This window comes from Artemia franciscana, chromosome 5 (assembly GCF_032884065.1).
Source record: "Artemia franciscana chromosome 5, ASM3288406v1, whole genome shotgun sequence".
NCBI classification, from domain to species: domain Eukaryota; kingdom Metazoa; phylum Arthropoda; class Branchiopoda; order Anostraca; family Artemiidae; genus Artemia; species Artemia franciscana.
In genome coordinates, this window is record NC_088867.1 from 8,241,351 (window position 1) to 8,264,938 (window position 23,588).

Here is a 23,588-nt window from a genome sequence, read left to right on the forward strand (position 1 = left end):
AGCCAGGGTAGAATTGTATTGTCGAAAATTGTATAAAACTATTTTTGATTGGAGCTGTACCAGAAGTCGTGTGAATCTGTTTAATGGCTGTATATTTTAGAAACTCAACGGTTGGTCGGCTTTAAATGGGGCATATGGAACTTCAGGTAATATCGCAGCTTAATGATGAATACTCATCAATAGCGTTAAGTGGAGCTTGACGCTTAAAGTCAGAGTTTGTACACAAGACAACATGTTGCACATCACTGCTAAATTTTAACACTCTTTCACATCACTCTTTGCGTTTGGCGCAATTGTTCTTTTACTTTAGCTAATAAATAATTTTCGCTAGATTGTTGAATCCTAGGTATAATCCAGCACATTTGTAGATATTGAAGTGGAAAAACCAGCGTTGATTCTGAAAATGCACCTAGGATCTACCCTAACACAACTTAAAGACTCTCCTTCTCTACAATGGAATACTTCGGCGCGGTTCCAATCGGTCATTCAGCTAGTTAGGATGGAGAATAGGGAGACGTAAAGCGAGTCATTGGTTTGTTGCAATATCACATGCAACAGGGGGTCTTCTGTTTTAACCTCCCAATGGTCTGCTCCCTCCCTGGCCTGCAACTTGGACACGCTAATATCCAGTGTATGAGGGATTACATAGGTCGTGTGAAGCGTTGGGTGATGTCAAATTGACTCCTGTTTCTAACCCAAAACCGTATGATCCGAAGAAAATACATCACTAGTCAAAAGAAAAATCATGTAACATAAAAAAAGAAGAACATTGTATTTCCGTATCTGTGTGTAAACCTAGATCTCGGCAATCAACTTATTGAAATCTATCATTTGAAAGAGACTGTTTCGAACATCCCATGTCAGCCTTTTCAAATCTTTAATTTAAAAAGGAGTTATCGGCGCTCAAAGATTTATTCAAATGCTATTTTGGAAATGGCTGAGCATGGAGACTCACCAATGCTGTCTAGGTGCTCTGCAACAGCTACAAAATGCTGGGTTAAGAGCACACACTTGTATTTTTCACATAGTCATTGTACCGACTACTCGAACACCTTAGTGCAGTCAGTGATGAGCTCCAATTCATTTAGAATTTAATGTCAAGGAGCCGTGGTATCAAGAGACATAGGATCTACTTATGATGGATTTTGGTGTATTAAGAGAGATTTTGTACAGCTTAAATAGGCCCACTTCAGAAACTGCTATAAAAAAACATTTCTACCGTAATATCTATATATGTAAACCGTTTGTTAAAAAAAAAAAAGAAGAAAAACTTCACTCTTTCTATCAGCACAATTTAGTCATTCTATGAGAGGCTATATTATTGTGAACGCTATTTTTGGTATGGGTTCACTTTATTCCTCTCTGATCCTCTGGTCAGTAAAGTGAGAAGTTTGATGATAATTTTTGTGTCATTTCCCATTTTTATTTGAAGTTTGAATTTCAAGAATGGTTTGAGGTGCTTACTTCTCAGGGTTGTTTAACATCTTGTAATAATATCTATTAATAATATACCAATAATATCCTTAATATCTCTGTAAACTTTTTGGTAAAAAAAAAACAAAAAAAAACTTTACTCTTTCTATGAGCACAATGTAGTCCTTTTTTGAAGAGCTATCTTATTGTGAACGGTATATTTGGTAAGAGTTCACTTTTTTCTTCTTTGTATGCCAATGACAGTTCAAGAGAAGGTGTCCTATAGCTTAGAAAGTTGACACGATCGCTGAAAACTGCGGTTATCTTAGGACTCAGAGGCCAAAAGCTAGTTGAAAACAAGCTTTAGGTCCAAGATAAAAAAGCTGTTTTGCCCTATGTCACTCCAACAGAATGCAGACAGTTTTTACATCATTCCCTTTTTTTATTTTGTTTGAAACATCAAACATCCCACCTAGACAATACTTATATCACCAAGTGTCCTAACAAAAGTCCTTAATGATAGAACGCCGTTTTTCTGACCCTTGCTCGTACAATGTGGTAACGACTGTTAAAATATAACGTATGCCAATCTTTGGCCTATTAAAGTAACACGTGATACTTTGGGAGGCCGACATTACCAAGTCTGCTTTTTGTGTTTTGAGGCTTTTGCGTCAAAAGCCCATGGGTCGACTCAGCATTTTGTAGTCGTGAGGATATTCCCTAAACATCAGGAGTAGTGCCAAAATGATATAAAACTGTTTTGTCTATCAATGCTAGATACCTCTTTTGAAGCCAGTTGAACCTACCAGAACTTTCTTCTTCTTCTAAAAATTCATTGGAGCAAAAAGCCGCCTGAGGTCAGCTCACTGAAAATCAAGGTCAGTTTTGTGTATTTGCACCAGGGTCGCCGTCCCTCGAGGAAGAAAGCTTTGCAACAGCCAGACTTTGTCTGTTGTCCCTGGAGTATCTATGTCTGACTTTATCCACTGCGTTTTCGCAAGGTTTGTAGTCAAGCTTGAAAAAGAACATCCCCTTCACTGAAGCACCTAAACAAACCTAAAAAAAAGTTAGGATATTTTTTTTACCACTTGGTCAGTGTATTAAAATAGAAACAATGAATGAATCTTTTTTTGAATTTTCTTTACTTGTTTTGGCTTGTTCAGTTTTGCTTTGGAAGAAAAGCTCATTTGTGTAATGTCAAGAATCAAGAATGTTTACGCTGATACGAAAACAGATATATCAGAACTGGAATAAAATTGTATTTTGTATTTGTCTTTTGTTTCATTTATCTTTCCTTATAAATGAGATCTTTTCAGCTGAGTCTCATTTATCTCCTAAGTAGACTCTGAACTTTCTTCGTTTTTAAGTATGAAAAGGAGAACTTCTGATCGATTTTTTTTATGTTTCCGGCTTTAGGAGTCATTATTTTTGTTCACGACTTTTCTCATACCTTCGATCAAGATTAATGCTTTTTCGCATAGAGTACAATTTTCGATAATTCATTTCTACCGTGACTCAATTGCGTCATTAGGAAACTACTCAGTGGTTCGTAGCTTTGAGAATTGGAATACAATCACATGATTAGTATTGTACTAGCCAAAGAGCCTGTCGCACGAAATGTATGAAAAAAAAGTGTATTGTTTAATTTTTTGTAATTGCTGGAGAGAAAATAGTTCTCCTCTTCTCCCCGAAATTCAAATCCTCTTGCACCTTTCTTGTCCAAAAATAAAACTTTTCCTTAAAGTTCCAAGTGGATTCCCCAGCTCTGAGACAAAATAGAGTATGTTTGCCAATCTACGGTATGACTCTGCTGAATCTCTTTACGATACTGATCACCCAAACTCCAACTGACTGATCTGATCTTTGTTGTCCGGGGAAACTGTTTTGTTACTCGCTCTATAGCAGCAATTCTCGGAGTGGGCCAGGTGGACCCCCAGGGGTCTACGGGAGACTCGATGGTGGTCTACGTTGGTGTGACTAAAAAATAGGGATTCATAATACCTAAAGGGAGGTCCAGGAAAATTTATCTGGTTGCGATAGTTAAGAACTAAAATGTTGGCTTGATTTCGCCTATCAATGTAAGCAGATAATATTTTACGAAGCTCAACGATTGTTACTCGTAAAAACTGTAACCGTAATTCACTGTGTCATCCTCCTACAACATCTAGTAGCGAAAAAATTTAGTAATAGACTGCACAAATCATTTCAGTTTGTGATTAATACGGACAACAAATTAAGAAGCAATTCATTGAATATGCTTTTATTTGCACAATTGTGAGATAAAGAGTTATAAAGAGTTCCAACGATTGCCCTTACATACTGAAATACGTTGGTTGTTGAAAGGTCCATGTTTGAGATTTTACTGAATATTGAATCAATTCTAGAGCCTTTGGAAAGTAAAGATCCAAATTTAAATGAAGACATGGCCAAGTTAAAAGCAGGCATTGGTTATTTGACAGATTAAAAAAAAAATCCATGTCATTAACTTACAATTACAAGAGGGTAACTTCAATTTTAGAAAAACAAGGAGTGTAATTTCAGCTTTTCTTGGAAAACTGGAATTTGTAAAACAAAATATTTGTCAGCGCGAGTTTTCCCGGTTTTTAAATTTTTGAAAGATACAATACTTTGATGATAATGCTTAGACATATGTTCAACATTTAAATGTTGACTCTATCTATAATTAAACAAAAAAAAACGAGTTTTTTTAATGAAAGTAAGGAGCAACATTAAAACTTAAAACGAACATAAATAACTTTAAGTTTTAATGTCGCTCCTTACTTTCATTTAAAAAAAAACTTATTTTTTTTATTTAGTTTCTGGACGTCTTTGGATTAATGCACGTTTTGATCTTGGCTCTCCGCACATAAATAATAAAACCGAAATTTGCAGATTAATTTTTTTTTTGGCTAAATGGCTTTTTCATAGTTTTAATCAGAAGATTTTGAGAAAATAGGAGTGAGGGAGGAGGCCTAGTTGCCCTCCAATTTTTTGATTACTTATAAAGGCAACTATAACTTTTAATTTTTTACGAACGTTTTCATGAGTGAAAAATATACGTAACTTACGAATTAACTTACGAAGCAAACTTCTATATTCGTATGTTTTTATTGCGTATATGAGGGGGCTCACCCCTCTTCGATGCCTTGCTCTTTACACTAAAGCTAAAATTTTGTCCCAATTCCTTAAAATTGACCCCTGAATCACAAAGGCCGTAGAATAAATAGTTGAAATTACATAATTGTCGTAAAGAGCGAGGTATTACGAGGAGATTAAACCCCTCATATGCGTAATAATGTCTGTTCGTTTTCAGTTTTAATGCTGCTCCTCACTTTCAGTAGAAAAAACTCTTCATATTTATTTTTTTATTGTTTTCTTAAATAATGCTAGAAAATCCTGCGCCCCCTCCATTGAAATTCTCTTCCCCCATGAGAAGTTCCTCCATCGAAAGATCCTCCCACGTAATTCCCCCCCCCCCCTCAACTCTCCCCTACAACCAAAAAAATCCCCCTGAAAACGTCTGTACACTTCCCAGTAACCATTACTATATGTAAACACAGGTCAAAGTTTGTAACTTTGGCTATCTCAGAATTTTGATCCGGTGACTTTGGGGAAAAATTGAGCGTGGGAGGGGGCCTAGGTGCCCTCCAATTTTTTTGGTCACTTAAAAAGGGCACTAGAACTTTCAATTTCCGTTGTAATGAGCCCTTCCCCGACATTCTAGGACCAATGAGTCGATACGATCACCCCTGGAAAAAAAAATAAACACGCATCCGTGATTTGTCTTCTGGCAAAAAATGCGAATTTCCACATTTTTGTAGATAGGGGCTTGAAACTTCTACAAATAGGTTCTCTGATACGCTGAATCTGATGGTGTGATTTTCGTTAAGATCGTAGGACTTTTAAGGGGTGTTTCCCCCTATTTTCAAAAATGAGGCAAATTTTCTCAGGCTTGTAACTTTTGATTTGTAAGACTAATCTTGGTGAAACTTATATATATTAAAATCAGCATTATAATGCGATTCCTTTGATGTAACTATTGGGATCAAAATTCCATTGTTTAGAGTTTCGGTTACTATTGAGCCGGGTCGCTCCTTACTACAGTTCGTTACCACGAACTGTTTGATAATTATATATAATGATCATAATTAAAATTTTCAACTCCATTTATAATAAATAATGCATGGTGACTCCAAAATCAGATTCGAAGATATTTTGACGACGGAAATAAAATCATAGATCATAAATCCATCTGATGAAATGGAAGTGAAAAATGTGGTACTACAAAAGAAGCTACTCAAACTTGTGGTTAAGAGCTGAGGCGAAATTTAAAAAAGGAATACAGATATTTTTCTACTGGAAGAAATACGCAAAAAGTGTCCTGGAGTGTGGGAAAGTGCGATAAAGCTTTTGATAGCGCATTCCCTGTCAACTCTTTTCAAAAAAAGCTTTTGTGTCATTACAAACCTTTAAAAAAAAAGAAGCAGATTTGATATAACAGAGTGGGGAGATCTGATGCTCTTGGCAAAACTGTCCAAATAATGTCATTTTGCTGTCAATCAATCAAGTAAATCTCTTCTATGAAAATTGTGGCCATTTTGTGATTTTTGTGATTGTAAAGATGGATGAACTCCATTTCTTGACTGGCCAATTTTACTTTGAAATCACAATCAATTCATATCACCATCAATTAATTAATTAAGCAATCAATTCTCACCTTCGGGGCTGGAACTCCGTCGTAATAAAAACTTCCAATCTAATTTTCACAATTTTTGTTGAGTTTTGGGAATATGGTCAAAACTTACTTGGGGTCCACTAGGAAGCAGCATAATTTTGAAAGGGGTCTATGAGGAAAAAATGTTTGGGAGCTTGTGCTCTACAGCATTAAAGGTATCACGGTATAGTTTTCTGATTATAATGGAGGAAAAAATACGCTTTGACCTTGAGCAAATTGTCACCGAATGTTTTGCACCAAAATCTTCAAAAAAAATCAGCTTATTTAGACAAGAAAAATCCATCCGAATCCCTCTTGCACAGGGGCACCAAATTTGCCATTGAAGGGAAAACTGAAGGAGGAAATCGAACTTTATGCTAATAAATGTTTTGGTGTTTAAATAGTTTTTTTCTATTAAATCGAGCATGACAAATCCAAATTTGACTTCAGAAATTTAATTTTACTTACCCCAGTAACAATTTTCATCTTCATGGAATGGGGTGGGGTGTAAAATATGCAGATCATTTTTTACGGATTCCTGCGGCTAAATGATCTTTGTATATCAAATAAAGCACTTTAATATTTGAGGTCGCTTGGTTATGACATCTTGAATACTACGTCTTTCATCGAGACCATAACTTTAGATCAATCAGTTATACAAAGGAACGTTTAGAATTAATGCAAATAAAAAATATTTTGATTCTCAAGCACAACTTAAAGCTAATTCATCTTCCTGCTCGTCTTCGTTATTGTCCCCATCCTATCTTGCTGCAGCGTTAGCACATAACGTCCCTTTACACTCCCGCAGGAAAAGATACAGGGCAAACCATTCTGACGCCGGCTGCATCTGAGAGACTCACCCGCGCTGGTGCCCTGGCACTGCACCATCTCCTGAAAGTTTTCCGGTGCTGGTGAAGCATCTGTTATAATGGTAAGATACTTATTTTGTGACGAAGAGAGGCGTCAACCCCACTCTCTTGGCTTTAGGAATTGGACGTGTCTTGCCACTTCATTATTTGCAAATGGCACCTGGAAAAGTGGTAGTTTGCGGCAGCCGAATTCAGCGGAAGTCGCTCTGCCTGAACGAAAGCATTTGCACTTGTAACGTGCATTGTAAATGCTCGTACTCGGACATCCTTTAGGGTATTCTCATCGATTTTTCCTTTTTATGTGTGGACAAAAGCTTTTTCTCCAACTTCGACGACTTACAGGTGGTTATATCCTAGTTTCTTGAAGATCTTCCAAGCATCCTTAAAAATCTCATCTTGAAGTAACAAGGAAACCACTACTGGCTCTTCTACACCTTGAAGTCTAGATGTTTTATCACAGACAGACATTGAGTGGCAAACAAGTATATTTTCTACTGCTTCAGCTCCTAGTTTGTTCTTGATCCTTTTTATGTCATACGCTCGCCAGTTATCATTATGTGTTTCTGTTTGCATGAAGATATCATATGCATCAAGCTTGACATGGTACAGCATAAGGACAAATAGGTCGGCAACATTCCTAATCAAAGTGGTCGATAAATTTTAAGCGCAACTGACTGCAGGCTGTAAAATGAAGGCATAGACTTCATCCAGAGCATTTAGAACTTGCTGATGGCAGGAAGAATGATGTCAATGAAGACGATGCTTAAGGAAGAAAAAATGATAGTATCATCAATACTATCACTAAACGATTATCTGGATATTGTTTTTGTTATTTTATGGAAATAAATGGAACTTGAACTTAGCTGGCGTGTTAAAAAAAGGATGACTTGGGTACGCAAAAGGTACTGTCGTCTGTGTAGCATCCACCTGAGTTTGCCAGTCCCTCTGTAAGTAGGTCGATGAAGCATTGTTTATTTTAGGGATTTCTTAAAATAAAATTCCTTGCTTGGCCATCTTCATGTTAGGAGAGAATCCGATCGTTGGGCACGAACAAACCTTTGGTTCTCTTCAGCTGTTTGCAGTTTCGCCCGTAGTTGTGTACCAGTGGAAGAGTCAAAAACTACCACTGCCTGGCCGAAATGTCTTTTGACATAATCTATGTAAGATTTTGCAACCCTAGAGTATGAGGATCTGGCAGTCCTCGGGATTTTGTGGACTAGCCAGCCACCGTCCAAAACTCTACGGGAGGTTCGAAATGTCACTGGACGATCGAGCTCTCCAAATTTTGTCAGTGCATTTGTTAGAGAGGCTTTCTCGGCTGTCCCCATCACGTCGAACGAACTAAAGAGCGATGGTGGAAAAGTACGAAGATTGAACGACAAAACCTCGTTAAAGTTCCATTGACTGGTGCTAGTCACCTCGGCTAGATGTTGGAATATTAGAGCTGGATCCATAGTTACAGTCCTTTCTCCTAAAACATATTTGCCAATGTCTTTCGCTTCCATGTACTTTGGAATCGTTTCTCCCATATATCGTCTTGGTTTACAGATGATGAAGCACGGACACCAGTAACCACGTTCAGCAGCTGTTAATCATGCCTGAAGGGTTCTATGAGCTCAATGTATCGAACTATCATTTCAATGTACGCCATATCTCTAGCTTTCCTCGAAGATGTCGCTTCTTCGTGGTTTTCAAAAGTCAACTCCGCAAGGCCAGTCAGGTTCTACATGCATTCGTTAACGAGAAACAAAGCGTGCATAGCAGATGTTCAAATTTTCCGCTGCAATTCACCTGTCCCTCTATCTCTCGTCAGACCGTAACTCGTGTTCATACTTCTTATTAACGTCTGTTCGATCGCCAAATCAGGAGAAAGTGCCGTCCAATAGTTGCCAGTTCTCTGGATGAGCAGGTATTCCTGTAACACTCTGTACTTCTCTGGGTTGTCTTTCCTTAACTGGAAAGTCGACTGAAAGAAAAGCCAAGTAGACTTCGTGTAAAGATTGTTCCCAGAAGCAGCAAAGTAAGAAAGCATTTCTGTCAACTACTATAATAAAGCCCAAGATTGCCACTTGTTTAGCTCTCAGGCTCTTTCTCAGGATTCCCAGCAGGTTTTAACACTGAAACCAAAGATGGGCATTTCTGGACTAGGATAATCGTTTTTTTTTTACACTGTGAACAATTTCATTGATAAGCTCGGCTGCTTCTGACACCTGCACTTCGTCGATGGTATCTCCTTCAAGGAGCGACCCATGCGCCTGTTTTGCCTTTTCAATGTGTTTTGGTAGCATGTCATTGCCATCAAACACTCTGCTATTCAGTTTTGATGATAAAAGGTTCGCATAAAGGGCTACCTCCAACAGACTATGGCCTCGCACAGGATGAGAGACAGCTTTGCTTCGTACCATATACTGTTTGGCACGTATACTTGACTTAGAGTTCCAAAAGTCTCGAGTCAGCCATAAGGCAATCGATGGCTCCTAGGAAACTCATGCGTCTGATAAATCCACCTTAGACAACAATAGCATTTCTTAAAACACTTGTGGTGACCGGCTCTGCATCGACGATGCACTTTGCCTTTCAGTAAAGCGGTTGGTCAAAGGTAAACGACACAAACCTTGTATATAGCCTTTGAACCCAGTAGATTGCCCTACCGAGTAGATCACCTAAAGAATGGCACTTAGGAATGCAAACCACTAACTGGATGGAGAGGGGTTTTCTGGAACACTAGTTTGAAATTTTACTGTTTGAGAAAGGCATCGTTCCTAGCTTGATAGGAAATGTAAATCAACCAAAAATTATTAAAATAACTAGTCCGTGTAGATCAACTTTCACAACCGTTTTAGGTAAGATGAGTTACTTGAAGAAGTAAAATCAAGTTTCTAACTTCATTTTCAAATTTGCCGCCATTGATTTCATAGAAAACGACCTAACAATACAACAACCTCTTATTTTCAAATTTTAACCAGCCTCCCCGTCCTTTTAGGGTGGAAATGAGCAAAAGGAAAACTTGAATTCAGATTTGGAATCAGCGTGCTTGATTTTATAGGAAACGACTATTTAAACTCCAAAATATTTATAAACACAAAAAATCGATCCCCCCTCATAATTGCCCCTTCTAAGGTAAATTTGGCATAGTTTTGCAAGGGATATTCGGTGGATTTTTTTTTTGTGTAGTTAAGCTGATTTTTTTTAGCATTTTTGTGTAAAAAAAAAGAATTCTCTGACAATTTGCCGTAAGTTTGGCCATTTTTTCCCGTATCTTTCCTTCATTATTAGCTTTTGGATTTAATTATATATTAAAGGCTCTTGTTGGCGACAGGCTTGAATTGTATATAGTAGGTTGTTAAAATTTTGTAGCTAATATTGTTTAGTTGAACTACATTAACAGGTAGTTACAATTAGAGCTAATAAAACCAAAATATATAGTGTATATAAGTGCAAATTTAGTTTTGATCAGGATTAAGGCTTTTCCACATAGCTTTAAGAAATGAAATTCGATCGTGTGATAATTTCTATACTTATGAAGGAGAAGGAGAAGAAGAACTAATTTATTGGGGGGTATGAACCAAGGAACAAAATACATAAAAATGGTTAGCCATTACACTTTAGAGAGCTACTAGCTAAAAACTAGCGCCTGATACCAACACAGATGCGGACGCTCCTCTTCCCCCAATCCATCCAAAGATACACTCTTAGTCCTCTTCTATAAAGTTCCCATTATTTTACATCCATCCTTATGACCTCTTCCTTCCCCATTGGGGGACAACCTACTTCTTGTTAGGCCCCAGACGTATGGCCAAAAAGAACAATCTTTGGTAATCTGTTGTCCTTTGTTTGGAAAATGTGAACTAGCCATCTCGACCTTTCTTTCATTATACCCCTAGAAAGTTGGACAGAAATGTATTTTCTTATTGCTTGTTATTTGACATACTGGTGAGAAAATGTTGTGTATCAGATTTATGTGCTAGGCTAAGTGAGATTAAGGCTCACAATCCCTGTAAGTGAACTGGTCTTGAATGGCAAAATGTATTTTATCATGTTTATGTTCAGTTGTTGTTATTGGACTCCTGATTTTTTTATTTTTTTTTTTTAAATCTATTACATCTCTTTTTTTCGTAGGAGGGGTTGTGTGAAACCTTTAGGTTTCACTGACATGTTATATTTTAAAGATTTTCTATCGGGTGGTGGTCCTTTTGGGGTTCTTTTTTTTCTAGTGCCAATTAGAGAACTGTTGTACATCAATAAGATTAATAAGAATTGATATTTTTTACAAGGTTTTAGGAACGTTTGAACCCCACTTTTTTATATTATTCTTATTCTCTTCATATATCTTTTTCTTTTTTCTAGTTTCTTTTCTTTCTAGTTTCTTTTCTCTTTTTGTGTCAATATCAGGTTTTTTTTGTAGAATGAGTATGAAGCCCTAAAAGCTTGAATTCTGGCGGTGGATATATTTATTTCTTTATTGTAAATAAAAATCATTATTGTTATCATTGTTATTATATTATATCAATAATTAATAGCGCCAAACACTTTCCATATACTACCTGAATTTTTTCAGTCCTTGCATCCCTTCACTTGGCTGTTTATCAATTACTTGACATGTAATCGTTCATGTACAAGCAGAGCTTAAACGAATATTAAATAAAAAAAACAAGTTTTTTAAATGAAAGTAAGGAGCAACATTAAAACTTAAAACGAACAGAAATTACTCCGTATGTGAAAGGGGCTTTTCCTCCTCAACGCCTCGCTCTTCGCGCTAAAGTTTGACTCTTTCTCTTAACTCTATTTTAGAAATCTTAAAACAGTAAGAAACTTTAGCGTAGAGAGCGGGGTGTTGAGGAGGAAAAGCCCCTTTCATATACGGAGTAATTTCTGTTCGTTTTAAGTTTTAATGTTGCTCCTTACTTTCATTTAAAAAACTTGTTTTTTTATTTAATTTCTGGACGTTTTTGAATTAATGCATGTTTTGATCTTGGCTCTCCGTACATAAATAATTAAAACAAAATTTGCATATTCATTAATTGCAATTAATCGGAAGATTTTGAGAAAAAAGAAGCCAGGGAGGAGGCCTAGTTGCCCTACAAGTTTTTTATTACTTAAAAAGCAACTAGAACTTTTAATTTTTTACAAACGTTTTCAATGGTAAAAAATATACGTAACTTACGAATTAACTTACGTAACGAACTTTTATATTCGTATGTTTTTATTGCGTATATGATGGGGTTCAACCCTCGTCGATACCTCGATCTTTACACTAAAGCTTAAATTTTTCCCAATTCCTTAAGAATGACCTCTGAATCACAAAGGCCATAGAATAAATAGTTGAAATTACTAAAAATACTTTTGCGTAAAGAGTGAGGTATAACGAGGAGGTAAACCCCTCATATGCGTAATAATTTTTGTTCGATTTGTTTTAATGCTGCTCCTTACTTTCAGTAGAAAAAACTTTTCATATTTATTTTTTCATTGTTTTTTTTCAAATAATGCTAGAAAATCCTGCGCCCCCTTCATTGAAATTCTCTTCCTCCATGAGAAGTACCTTCATGGAAATATCCTCCCACGTAAACCCCCCCCTCAACTCTCCCCACTAAACCAAAAAAAAATCCCACTGAAAAAGTCTGTACACTTCCCAGTATCCATTACTATATGTAAACACAGTTCGAAGTTTGTAACTTGCAGCTCCTCCCACGGGGACTGCGCGGGAGTAAGTCATCCCCAAAGACATAGTTAATAGGTTTTTCGACTATGGTAAATAAAATAGCTATCTCAGAATTTTGATCCGGTGACTTTGGGGAAGAAATGAGCGTGGGAGGGGACCTAGGTGCCCTCCAATTTTGTTGGTCACTTAAAAGGGCACTAGAACTTTTATTTCCGTTAGAATGAGCCCTCTCGCAATATTCTAGGACCACTCAGTCGATACGATCACCCCTGGGGAAAAAAACAACAAAAAAAACATTTGTTTTTTGTTTGTTTTTTGAAATTCTCTTCCCCCATGAGAAGCTTCTTCATGGAAACGAGGCACTAGAACATTCAGTTTCCCCTTCTTGATTATATACCATCGTATATAATCAAGTATATAATATGGAACGTGGTTCGATACGTTCCAAACAAAGATAAGAAGAAGAGCGGATGCAACATTATATTCACTCTAAAATAATATTTTCTTTGGTTTTCAAGATTGGGAACTCTAAACTTCCATTGGAGGGTTTGAAACAGTTCAAAAAATTCTAGGAGGGTTTGAAGTGAGTTAAAAAAAACAACATTGCAATGTTGTTAAAGAAAGACCTGCTGCTGCTCAATTTCATTAATTTATAGATTTTAGTATTGTTATGTCGTACATTTATAGATAAACTTATTAATGTCCGTGCAATGATGTTGATAACTTCGGTTAGAAAAGCTAATCCCTACCGCATAAGCGTACATCATCTATAAAATAACGCTAAGTCATGTGTGTTTACTTTTTTTTTTTTAAGTAAAATTTCATTCTACTTGTAGAGGTGCCTGTTCGCAAGCACTTAGAGGGGGGATGATTTAAAGATTGGTCTCGAGTGGTTTAACAGACATACGAAAAAATGTATTTCTGAATCTGGGTGGGGCATGTTAGTTCTATTTTAGTTTTTTCAATGAAAATACAGAAAGTTTTTTTTGCCAAAACATAAGGGAAGATAAATTACCCCCTCGTCCTCGTTAATGGCATCCCTGTTTACTAGTTGCTTCAGCTAGTTTTTTTTATGATTATTGTTATTGCTGTGCGTTTTTATTTATTTGCAGAAAATAAGGGACTGATAAGCCTTCTCTCTCTCTCTCTCTCTCTCTCTCTCTCTCTCTCTCTCTCTCTCTCTCTCTCTCTCTCTCTCTCTCTCTCTCTCTCTCTCTCTCTCTCTCTCTCTCTCTTTCTCTCTTGATAATTGCTTTGTGCTCCTTACGATGATAAATTTTACGAAATAAACGTTAATGTTAATTTACGAAATAAATTAACAGTCTTAAGAAATTTCGGAGCATGGAAAAGCGGGTTATATTTGCTTTCAAAAAAGAAAGGAACATTTTTGCTAGAAGACTTGTTTCTGCTTCTCTTAGCAATAGAAAACGAATTATACGCCTCAGAGAAAAGGCTGAACGAAAACAGGTATGAAATCAATTTGACGCTAGAAAAGCTATCAATAGAATCTATTATTATCCTAATGAGTAATACTGGCATGATTGCTAGACGCAATTTTTATTCACTAGTATATTGATTCGAAATCAACATCCTAGTCCAGATTCGTTCAAAAGTTGAAACCAGTTTAAATAAATGAAAAGAAAAATATTTGCAATTTTTCGAATTTCCAACCGATTGCTAGTTGTGAAGAGACACAATTTAAAAATAAAAATCAGTTGTATGTTACGTTTCTCGCAAAATGATTAGCAATCCAAAATATAAAAAAGGTCAGAATTTAATAGTAATAGTAAAGTTAAGTAGAAAAAATAAATTGGGTTGAATGTATGGCTTGACTTTGATAATTTTGTGCAGTAACAAAGAAAAAATAGACCGGAGACTTTTGAAGACAATTTAACTTGTGTTTATCCGATTTCAGGGGTTTTACCTTTAGCAGAAAAGTTTAGCTGTTGTATTTTCATTTTACGCGTCATTTTTTATTCTAAGACTAGACGTTGATATTTTCTCCTTTCTATGTGTTGTATTAGATCTCTTATTCCTTGGAGGTGGTGTCAACAATCCAGTTCCAGGGCATTTTCTATGGAGAGGCACTTTCTTTCTTTCTTTTTTTATTTGGTTAACATATGCAAGACCATTTCTACCAGGGATCTTTCTACCCAGATTGCTCGGGAACCTTAAAAATATACTAGAATAGATATATTTTTCTGTATTTTAAGATTTCATAAATTTTTAAGGAAAGTGTCTAGAACCCCCTCTTGGGCCCTTTGATTTTGTAGGAAGACCTTTTTTTTGTTAAAATACACCAGACCATTTGTAGCAGGTATTTCTCTACATGGAATGCTTGGGAACCTTGAAAATGTACTAGAATAAACATATTTATTCTGTAATTTTAGAATTATTTCGTATTTTTCATTATTTTTTCGGGTTTTATAGAGGTAGACAGTGACAACGTAATAATTAAAAATGAAAAGTGTAGTTGTGTGAATTAATTAGAGGTAACTTTTTGCGTCAACCTTTCAATTAAAGATAACATGCAAATAGTGACATCTTGCCCATATCGTGTGAGAGTTTACTAAGAAGATATCTAATCTGAAACTGATCAGATTAATTAAATATTGAAGCAACAAGATTGAGAAGTCGGGAAATCCTGGTTAAATTTGCACAATTGTATTACAGATTTCTAAATCTGCTAAACCAGAGTCGGCTTACCAAAGTAAATTTCCAAACTGAACAACGTTTGCCAAACTTAATTTACGAGTTTTGACGTAGTTTAGTAGATGCTAAACTTCTTGCCTGTAGGAGGCTACACTACTGTTCAACTGAGAATAGCTGTTGGCTATGGTTATAGGCTATAGCCTATAACCCTAAGGATGCTCTCAGAATTGGGATTCCTCCCAATAGTTTATAACACGCCATGGTTTATTAATAAAAAAAAAAAATCTAAAGGAAGTAAAGAGCGAAGTTGAAAGTTAAATCGAATAAAAATTACTGCTTCACACCCTATCTAACATATATCGATAAAACTAGTGCAAATAAACTAACTGATGATATTTCCTAGTGTTTGTGTGATTATAGAAAACTAACGCTTTACTGAAAAAGCAAAAGAATTTTGTATTCTACAAAATAGTAACCCAACCACAATATTTCGAGTGGGAGTATATATAGAAAAATCTTTAATAAGAAGAAAAAGTTTTATATGATTAATTTCTTTTGTAGTTAGATTAGGTACTTTTTGCGTTGAATTCTGTTTTTTTGTGCGTGATCGTACTGTTGTTAATTTCCTTGCTTGTTTGTTATTTATTTATATTTTGTGTGTATATGGCCCACGGGTTTTTGAAATACACTTATCTATCTATCTATCTATCTATCTATAGGAGTTTTGGTAAGGCTAAGCAACTCGATTAAGAACACTATTTACAGTACAAAATTTATATAGAAGCAGTTAAATTTATCTTGAAGTTCAAACAAGGATAGTGATACGTTTGCTTGTTTAACAATATTTTAAATGTTTATGTTTCACTTTAGATTATTAGCAATTGTGACACTAAGTAGTTGAACTTGTTCAAACTCCTTTGTTTGGAAGAACTAGGGACTCGAGGCCGACCATTTCATATTGTATCTTCTTCTTATTTTTGTTGTGTTCCGATAAAAGTCAAATTTTAAATTGGTTTTAAAAGCTCCTGCATTACAGCAATACTTGTAAAAAAGCTGCCCATGTTGAAACTCTGGTTGCTACCAAGTAGCGTTCTTGTAATATCTTTCACAGAATTACTCAGGCAAGGGAAATCTTTCAGCATTAGTTCCCCTTTCTCGAATGGTCTTTCATCAACCATGTCTACTATTTGCTTCCGACATCACAAATTTTATACCGTACTTGGCTTGTTTATTCGGTGTGTACCTTTGCCATGTAAGTTTCACCTACTAATTTGCACAGACTCCTCGCTGGTCTTCATCAGAAGCGACTGGAATACCACGTAGTATCCAAGCCACTATGGTCTAGTATGAAAATACATATAATATTGGTTCCCAGGTCGAGCAGGGGGTTGCCAAATTTTGTAGAAAATAATTTCTGGTGCGTATAATGTAACCCGGTTAACGTTCCAGTTTTACTTGTCAACAATGGCGTAACGAACATCCACACAGGGCACACAGTTGACGCAGCGCGCAGTTGATTAAAGACAACCGAACCGATTTTCAATTTAAGTGAAAATTTGGTTTACTCGACAACAGATCTATGTTTACATGTAACAATAATAGTAAACACAATAATAATAACTAATTATACTAAAATTTGTCATGAAAAAATAATCTATATCAGGTCAAAATCTAGCTTGAGGTTTTATAATATTATATGCGGCCAGCAAAGTTTTAAGTCGTTTCAAAAGTGGCCCGCGAAATCATTTGGGTCGGCCACCTTGATCTTGTACAGCAATAGTTTAACATATTTTCGTCAATAGGGTTGCTTCTTATTTGGACGGTCCTTGATTACTAGCGTCTATGAAAACAAAGTATTTGTCCAAAGTGCCACTCTTTTATTAAAATTTTTGAAAAAAAAATAATAATAATAACGATTACAACTCTAAACCCTAACTTCGGCAAAGCACAAATACACATTCCTAAATTAAAAAAAAAAATGACCATTACGCATAACTAAAAAACTAAATTAATAAACATAAAAAAGGATACAACAAAAGAAAAAAAAATGTGGTGGTAATTGAGAAGAAGATATTAAACTTTCCAAATTCTTATTAATACCGTAACCTCAAAACCCCTTGATCTTGCCCTTTTCAGCATCTTATGTAGTCCTTAAAACCGATAGGACTTCTGTGAAAGTGGGGAGGGTTTTTTTTTTTACTAACTTATATAGTTGCTCTCAAGGGAGGGGTAAACTAAAGATTGAATATGCAGCCCGAATAAAAACTAGGGAAGTCACTTACATTTACCTACCTCCATCCCTTTATTACACAAACTTTATGAATTAGGAAAATATTGCGTTTCGTATAGACCATATTAGAATGTGTGAAGGTGCTTCCAATCTACCTCCTCGTTTCCTGTCCTTCAAGGCTTAAAATATTCTGTGACAATAGGACATACCTTAAACGATAATAAAATTTGACCTATATTGATGCTCCTGTCCTTGAAACTTCCTGTTAAGTCTTACTCTCCAAGAAAAGAAGACTGTAAACCGAACTTTTATTTTCAGAGTTCTTTGAAGCTTTCCTCCCCAGATTCTTGAAACCACCACAAGTAGGGGGCGTTAAAGCACATTCCTGGGTCCTAATTGAGGCTGTAGATCTATTTAAGTTTCATCCACTTGCTAAGTTAGTAGGAAATCCTCTCTCTTCCACTTCCTTCAGAACAAGGGTGCTTTCAAAAACGTATAAAGTTGCTTTTTTTATTGGAAAAATGACCTGGAAACTGATGTTTTTCCGACCAAAGTCTTCTGGATATTTATTAAAGAACTTAAAATGCTTAGTTGTCCAAAAGGCTTCTCAATTTTAATAGCCTAGAGACCAAAAACATTTGTTTGTTTTTTACTCTGCTTCAATATTTTGTAGCTTAATGCATTAATGCGCCGAACATTTAAATATATATATATATATATATATATATATATATATATATATATATATATATATATATATATATATATATATATATATATATATATATATATATATCAATTTTTCTTAAATTTAAGGGCCGCCGATTGGGGGAAATGGTGCGTTTTTGGCAGATGGAGATTTGGATCCCCTCAGTTTCAACATGGGTGATTTAACCAGAGAAGAAACAGGTGGCTATTCTCCAGGGGAAATCTCTGGGGAATACACGGGAGATTTCGAATTACCTACGGAAGCGTTTCAGCCTAGGCATGAGATAAAAGACCGTTCCTCTCCCCCACCTGAGCAGTATATTCACAAGAATTTTGACCTTACTGGTCAACCAGGTAATTATTATTTTTTTGTAGTTGCTTACAGTTGCATAGTTATATCCAAAAATTAAGTCCTACTTGAAGCTAAAGCTAAACTCTGACAGAAGATGGTAAATTTTTAAGCTACCGTTTTACATGCATTGGGAAATCACAGTGGTAAGTCACATTGAGAGCGAAATTACTCCTTAAAAAAATGCATTTCTTTGTTACTTTTAAAAAATGGAGGTAATTTATTTTTGACAGGTTACAAATGGAGGCTTTTATTTATTCAAAAACAAATTTTATGTCTTACGTTCGGCCGCATAAAGATTTTTTTGTTTCATTGGACGAACTTCAGTTTCCTACCTGAGACACTAGAAGTGAATCGGAAAGCTACTCTTGTCTCAACCGATTAGTATATCCACATGAATGTTACCATTGGTTATGGTAAATTCAGATACGCTGGCAAAATGGTCTCTAAGTCTTAAAAAATGTTGCTGAGAAGAAGAGTTTTCTGTTCACTTTGTAATTGTGGAATACTTGAAATTCGAATTTTATGTGGAATAGAGTATAATAATAAACATTTGAAAAATGATTTACATAAATGTAAAAACGGGAAAGGAAAACCTTTTCTTAGAACTTTTAAATTTGAAAAAAAAATTCAGTCACTATGTTTTTCCAGGCCAAGCAACTGGTTTAAAGATCGGAAAACGGTTTCTCTTATATGTTGTATGTAGCCGATGTAGTCACAATGTTTATGCTTTTATTGTCTGTGGTAGTTTTTTTAGAAACACGGCATTGGACCTTACAGTCCCTACGGGTGGTACTGATTTCCGTTTCCTGGCCCTTGAGCCAGGAAGAGCAATCGAGGGCTGTGGGTGAGCCATTTTATACTTTTGTACACCCTTCCTGTTTACCTTCCCTAGATTTCTCCTGGTACCCATTTAGAGACGAGTCGACTCTGGTTGAGTTTGCAAATGCATGCCACCGACCCTGTTCCAAACCAAATAACCAACGACACCAGGACTCAAACCCCTTTCCTCACGGACAAAGGATTTCAAGTTTAGCGTGCTAAGCACTCGGCTCGGACGGCTTAGGCGATCGATGGCTATAGAGCTAGGCCATCGACTAAGGCTAGGCTAGCATCGCAAATGCTGGGATGGTATCTACTCCATTTGCAATGTCGTTTCCAAGGGGAGGGGGTTTGAGCCCCCCTTTAATGTTTGTCTGACTCGAAAAAAACGTAACAAAAATGAATATAAACAAAATGTTGATGCGATTTTTAAAGGTTTTTCGTAGCCCCCATCCCGTGCCGTGAAAAAAAAAATTGTGAAACCCCTCCTCGACCAAAAAAAAAATCCTAGATATGACCCTGTCCATGTTTTAGACTGAAGGTCGTGGCATGTAACTGTATAAAGACAGCCACATCTACTGATGCCAAAAAACTTAAAAATCTGAAACTTTCGGTTCAGATTTGGGTAATGGGGTAACTTTTAGAATTAAATTTGAATTTATTGGAAAGGTAGTCATTGAGTGTTTGTAGAACCCCAAATAGAATAATCTGAATCAGTCAATGTCAACTTGAATAATACCTCAAACACGAAGTAAGGAGACGTTTCTCGCATTTGGCACCTCTAAATCGACATTTAGCCAGTTAAAAGCTAACACAGTATTAGTTTACATGAATATATTAATTTAATAATTGCACAGTACTAGTCTACATGGTACTAGTTTATGCCAAAATGAAGCCCCATTATTCAGCTATATACCTTCAATTTCGCCAGTTTTCATTTAATTTTACATTTAAACCACTAAAAAGAAATTTCCCATGGAGCAAATATCGTTATTCTTGCTGTCCTGTATCCTGTGTCCTTGTATCCTGTTTCCTTCTTTTAATACTTAGGCCTTTTTCTTTTCTCACTTTACCCGTAGCCTATTCTATTTTCTTTTTCATTTTATACTTCCGCTTTACTCTATAGTTTCTTGGTTTTACTCTTTCTCGCCGTATTTTAATTTCTGTCTATGCATTTTACAATGTTTATATTTTATGTTTTGATAATCTTTCGTTTGTATTAAAAGTGGAGGCGTTTGCCAAATGTCTGTGATTCTCGTATTTTATGCACTGGTGGAATAATTTTTCTTATTATTTTATAGTTTTTCTTTTTGCCTTTGTATATTCTATATCATTATCAAATAGTTCGTGGCAACGAACTGTAATAAGGATGACCCGGCTCAATAGTGACCGAAACTCTGAAAACGGAATATGGATACTAATATATACATCAAAAGAATTGGATTTTTATGCTAATTTTAAATATATAAGTCTTATCGAATTAGTTTTATCCATCAAATTTACGAGCCTTTTTTGATTTTCAAAAAAGCGGGAAAACCCCCTAAAAGTCATAGAATCTTAATGAAAATCACACCATCAGGTTCAGCGTATCAGAGAGCCCTACTGTGGAGGTTTCTAGCTCCTATCTGCAAAAATGTGGAATTTTGTGATTTTTGCCAGAAGAAAGATCACGGATGCGTGTTTTTTTTTTCGTTTGTTATTTGGATTTTTTTCCCAGGGGTGATTGTATCTACCAAGTGGTCCTAGAATGTCGTAAGAGGGCTCGCTTTAACGGAAGTTAAAAGTTCTAGTGCCCTTTTAAGTGACCAATGAAATTGGAGGACAACTAGGCTCCTTCCCACGCTCACTTTTCTCCTAAAGTCACTGGAACAAAATTCTGAGATTGCCATTTTATTCAGCATAATCGAATAATCTAATAACTATATCTTTGAGAACAACTTAATCTTCCACAGTCCCCGGGGGAAGGGCTCTAAGTTATGAACATTGCCCGTTTTTTACATATAGTATTGGTTATTGGAGAGTATACTGACGTTTTCCAAGGGGATTTTTTCTGGTGGAAGGGGGTCGGGGAGAGGGGTTTACGCGAGTGGATCTCTCCGTGGAGGAATTTATCATGGGGGAAGTGTTTCCATAAAGGGGCGCTTGATTTTCTAGTTTTATTTTTTTTTTTTTTAACAAGTTTTTTTCACCTTAAAGTAAGGAGCAACATTAAAACTTTGTATTTTTAGTAATTTCAAAAGAGCTATCTATTCTAATTAAATGGCCTTTGTGATTCAGTTGTCTTTCTTAAAGAATTGGAACAAAATTTGAACTCGAGGCATTGGTGTGGGGGCGAACCCCCCCCCCCCCATATACGCAATAAAAATGTACGAATATAGAAATCGTTCCGTAAGTTAATTTGTAAGCTACGTATATTTATTACTAATAAAAACGTTCGTAAATCAAATTAAAAGTTCTAGTGGCCTTTTTAAGTAACCAAAAAAATTGGAGAGCAACTAACCCCCCTTCCCTGTTTTTTTTTTCAAAATCGTCCCATCAAAACTTTGAGAAAGCCATTTAGTGAAAAAAGTAGAATTAATATACAAATTTTGTTTTAGTTATTCATGTACGGTGAGTCAAAATCAAAACCTAGATTAATTCAAAAAAGTTCAGAAATAAAATAAAAAAAAAAAAAAAAATTTTTCACCTGAAAGTGAGGAGCAACATTAAAACTTAAAGCGAAAAGAAATTATTAGGTATATGAGGAGATTCGTCCCCTCCTCATTACCCTGCTCTTTCTGCTAAAGTTTTTTTTAGTAATTTCAAGAGCTATTTTTTTTTCTAATTAAACTGCCTTTGTGATTGAGGGCTGATTCTTAAAGAATTGGAACAAAATTTGAACTTTAGTGTAAAGAGAGAGGTATTGACGAGGATACGAACCCCCTCATATACGTAATAAAATTATACGAACATAGAAGTTCGTTACGTAAGTTAATTTGTAAGCTATGTATGTTTATTACTAATAAAACCGCTCGTAAATAAAATTAAAGTTCTAGTGGCCTTTTTAAGAAATCTAAAAAAATTGGAGGGCTACTAGGCCCCCTTCTCCACCCCTTTTTCTCAAAATCGTACGATCAAAGCTTTGAGAAAGCCATTTAGCCAAAACAAGGAAAAAATAATGTGCAAACTTCGTTTAATTATTCATGTGCGGTAAGCCAAAATCAAAACCAGTATTAATTCAAAAATTGTCAGAAATTAAATAAAAAAGACAAGTTTTTTCAACTGAAACTAAGGAGCAGCATTAAAGCTTAGAATGAACAGAAATTATCAATGCCTCACTCTTTACGTTAAAGTATTCTTAGCAATTTCAAAAGAGCTATTTATTTTAATAAAACGACCTTTTTGATTCTTGCGTCATTCTTGATTCTGGGGGTATGAGGAGATTCGTCCCCTCCTCAATACCCTGCTCTTTCTGCTAAAGTATTTTTAGTAATTTCAAAAGAGCTATTTTTTTCTAATTAAAAGGTCTTTTTGATTAAGGGGTGATTCTTAAAGAATTGGAACAAAATTCGAACTTTAGTCGAAAGAGCGAGGTGTTGACGAGGTAACGAACCCCCTCATATACGTCATAAAAACTGGGTGGGAAGAATAAAAACAAGTCCAAGATACGTGACTGACATAACCGGACTGGATTCGCTCTCTTTGGTGTAGTTGGGGGGGGGGGGAATAATTTAAAAAAAATAGGAAAAAATTAGGTATTTGTAACTTACGAAAGAGTGATCAGATCTTAATGAAATTCGATATTTAGAAGGATCTTGTGCTTTAGAACCCTTATCTTAATTACCATATCCTGTGACATTTGGGGGAGTTGGAGGGGAAACCGGAATTTTGGAAAACGTGAAAATCGGGGTATCTTTATCTTACGAACAGGTGATCGGATCTTAATGAAACTTGATATATAGAAGGATCTTATGTCTCAGATGCTCCATTTTTGGCTCGAATCGGATTGGCGTAGGGGATTGGAGAGGGGAAACTGAAATCTTGGAATTCGCTTAGAGTGGAGAGATCGGGATGAAACTTAATGGGAAGAATAAGCACAAGTTCTAGATACGTTATTGAAATAATTGGAATGGATCTGTTTTCTTTGGAGGAGCTGGAGGGTGTTAATTTGGAAAAAATAGAAAAATTAAACT

General features: G+C 35.8%; 1 protein-coding gene across 2 annotated transcripts in view; it reads left to right on the plus strand.

Moving 5' to 3' along the window:
- The window catches only part of LOC136026947 (GATOR2 complex protein WDR24-like), a 149,325-nt gene that overhangs the window by 97,720 nt on the left and 28,017 nt on the right, over positions 1 to 23,588 (plus strand). For both annotated transcript variants that reach the window (XM_065703805.1, XM_065703806.1), the window contains exon 11: positions 18,354 to 18,599. In XM_065703805.1, the coding sequence (XP_065559877.1) occupies positions 18,354 to 18,599 (246 nt within the window). The remainder of the gene's footprint in view (positions 1 to 18,353; positions 18,600 to 23,588) is intronic.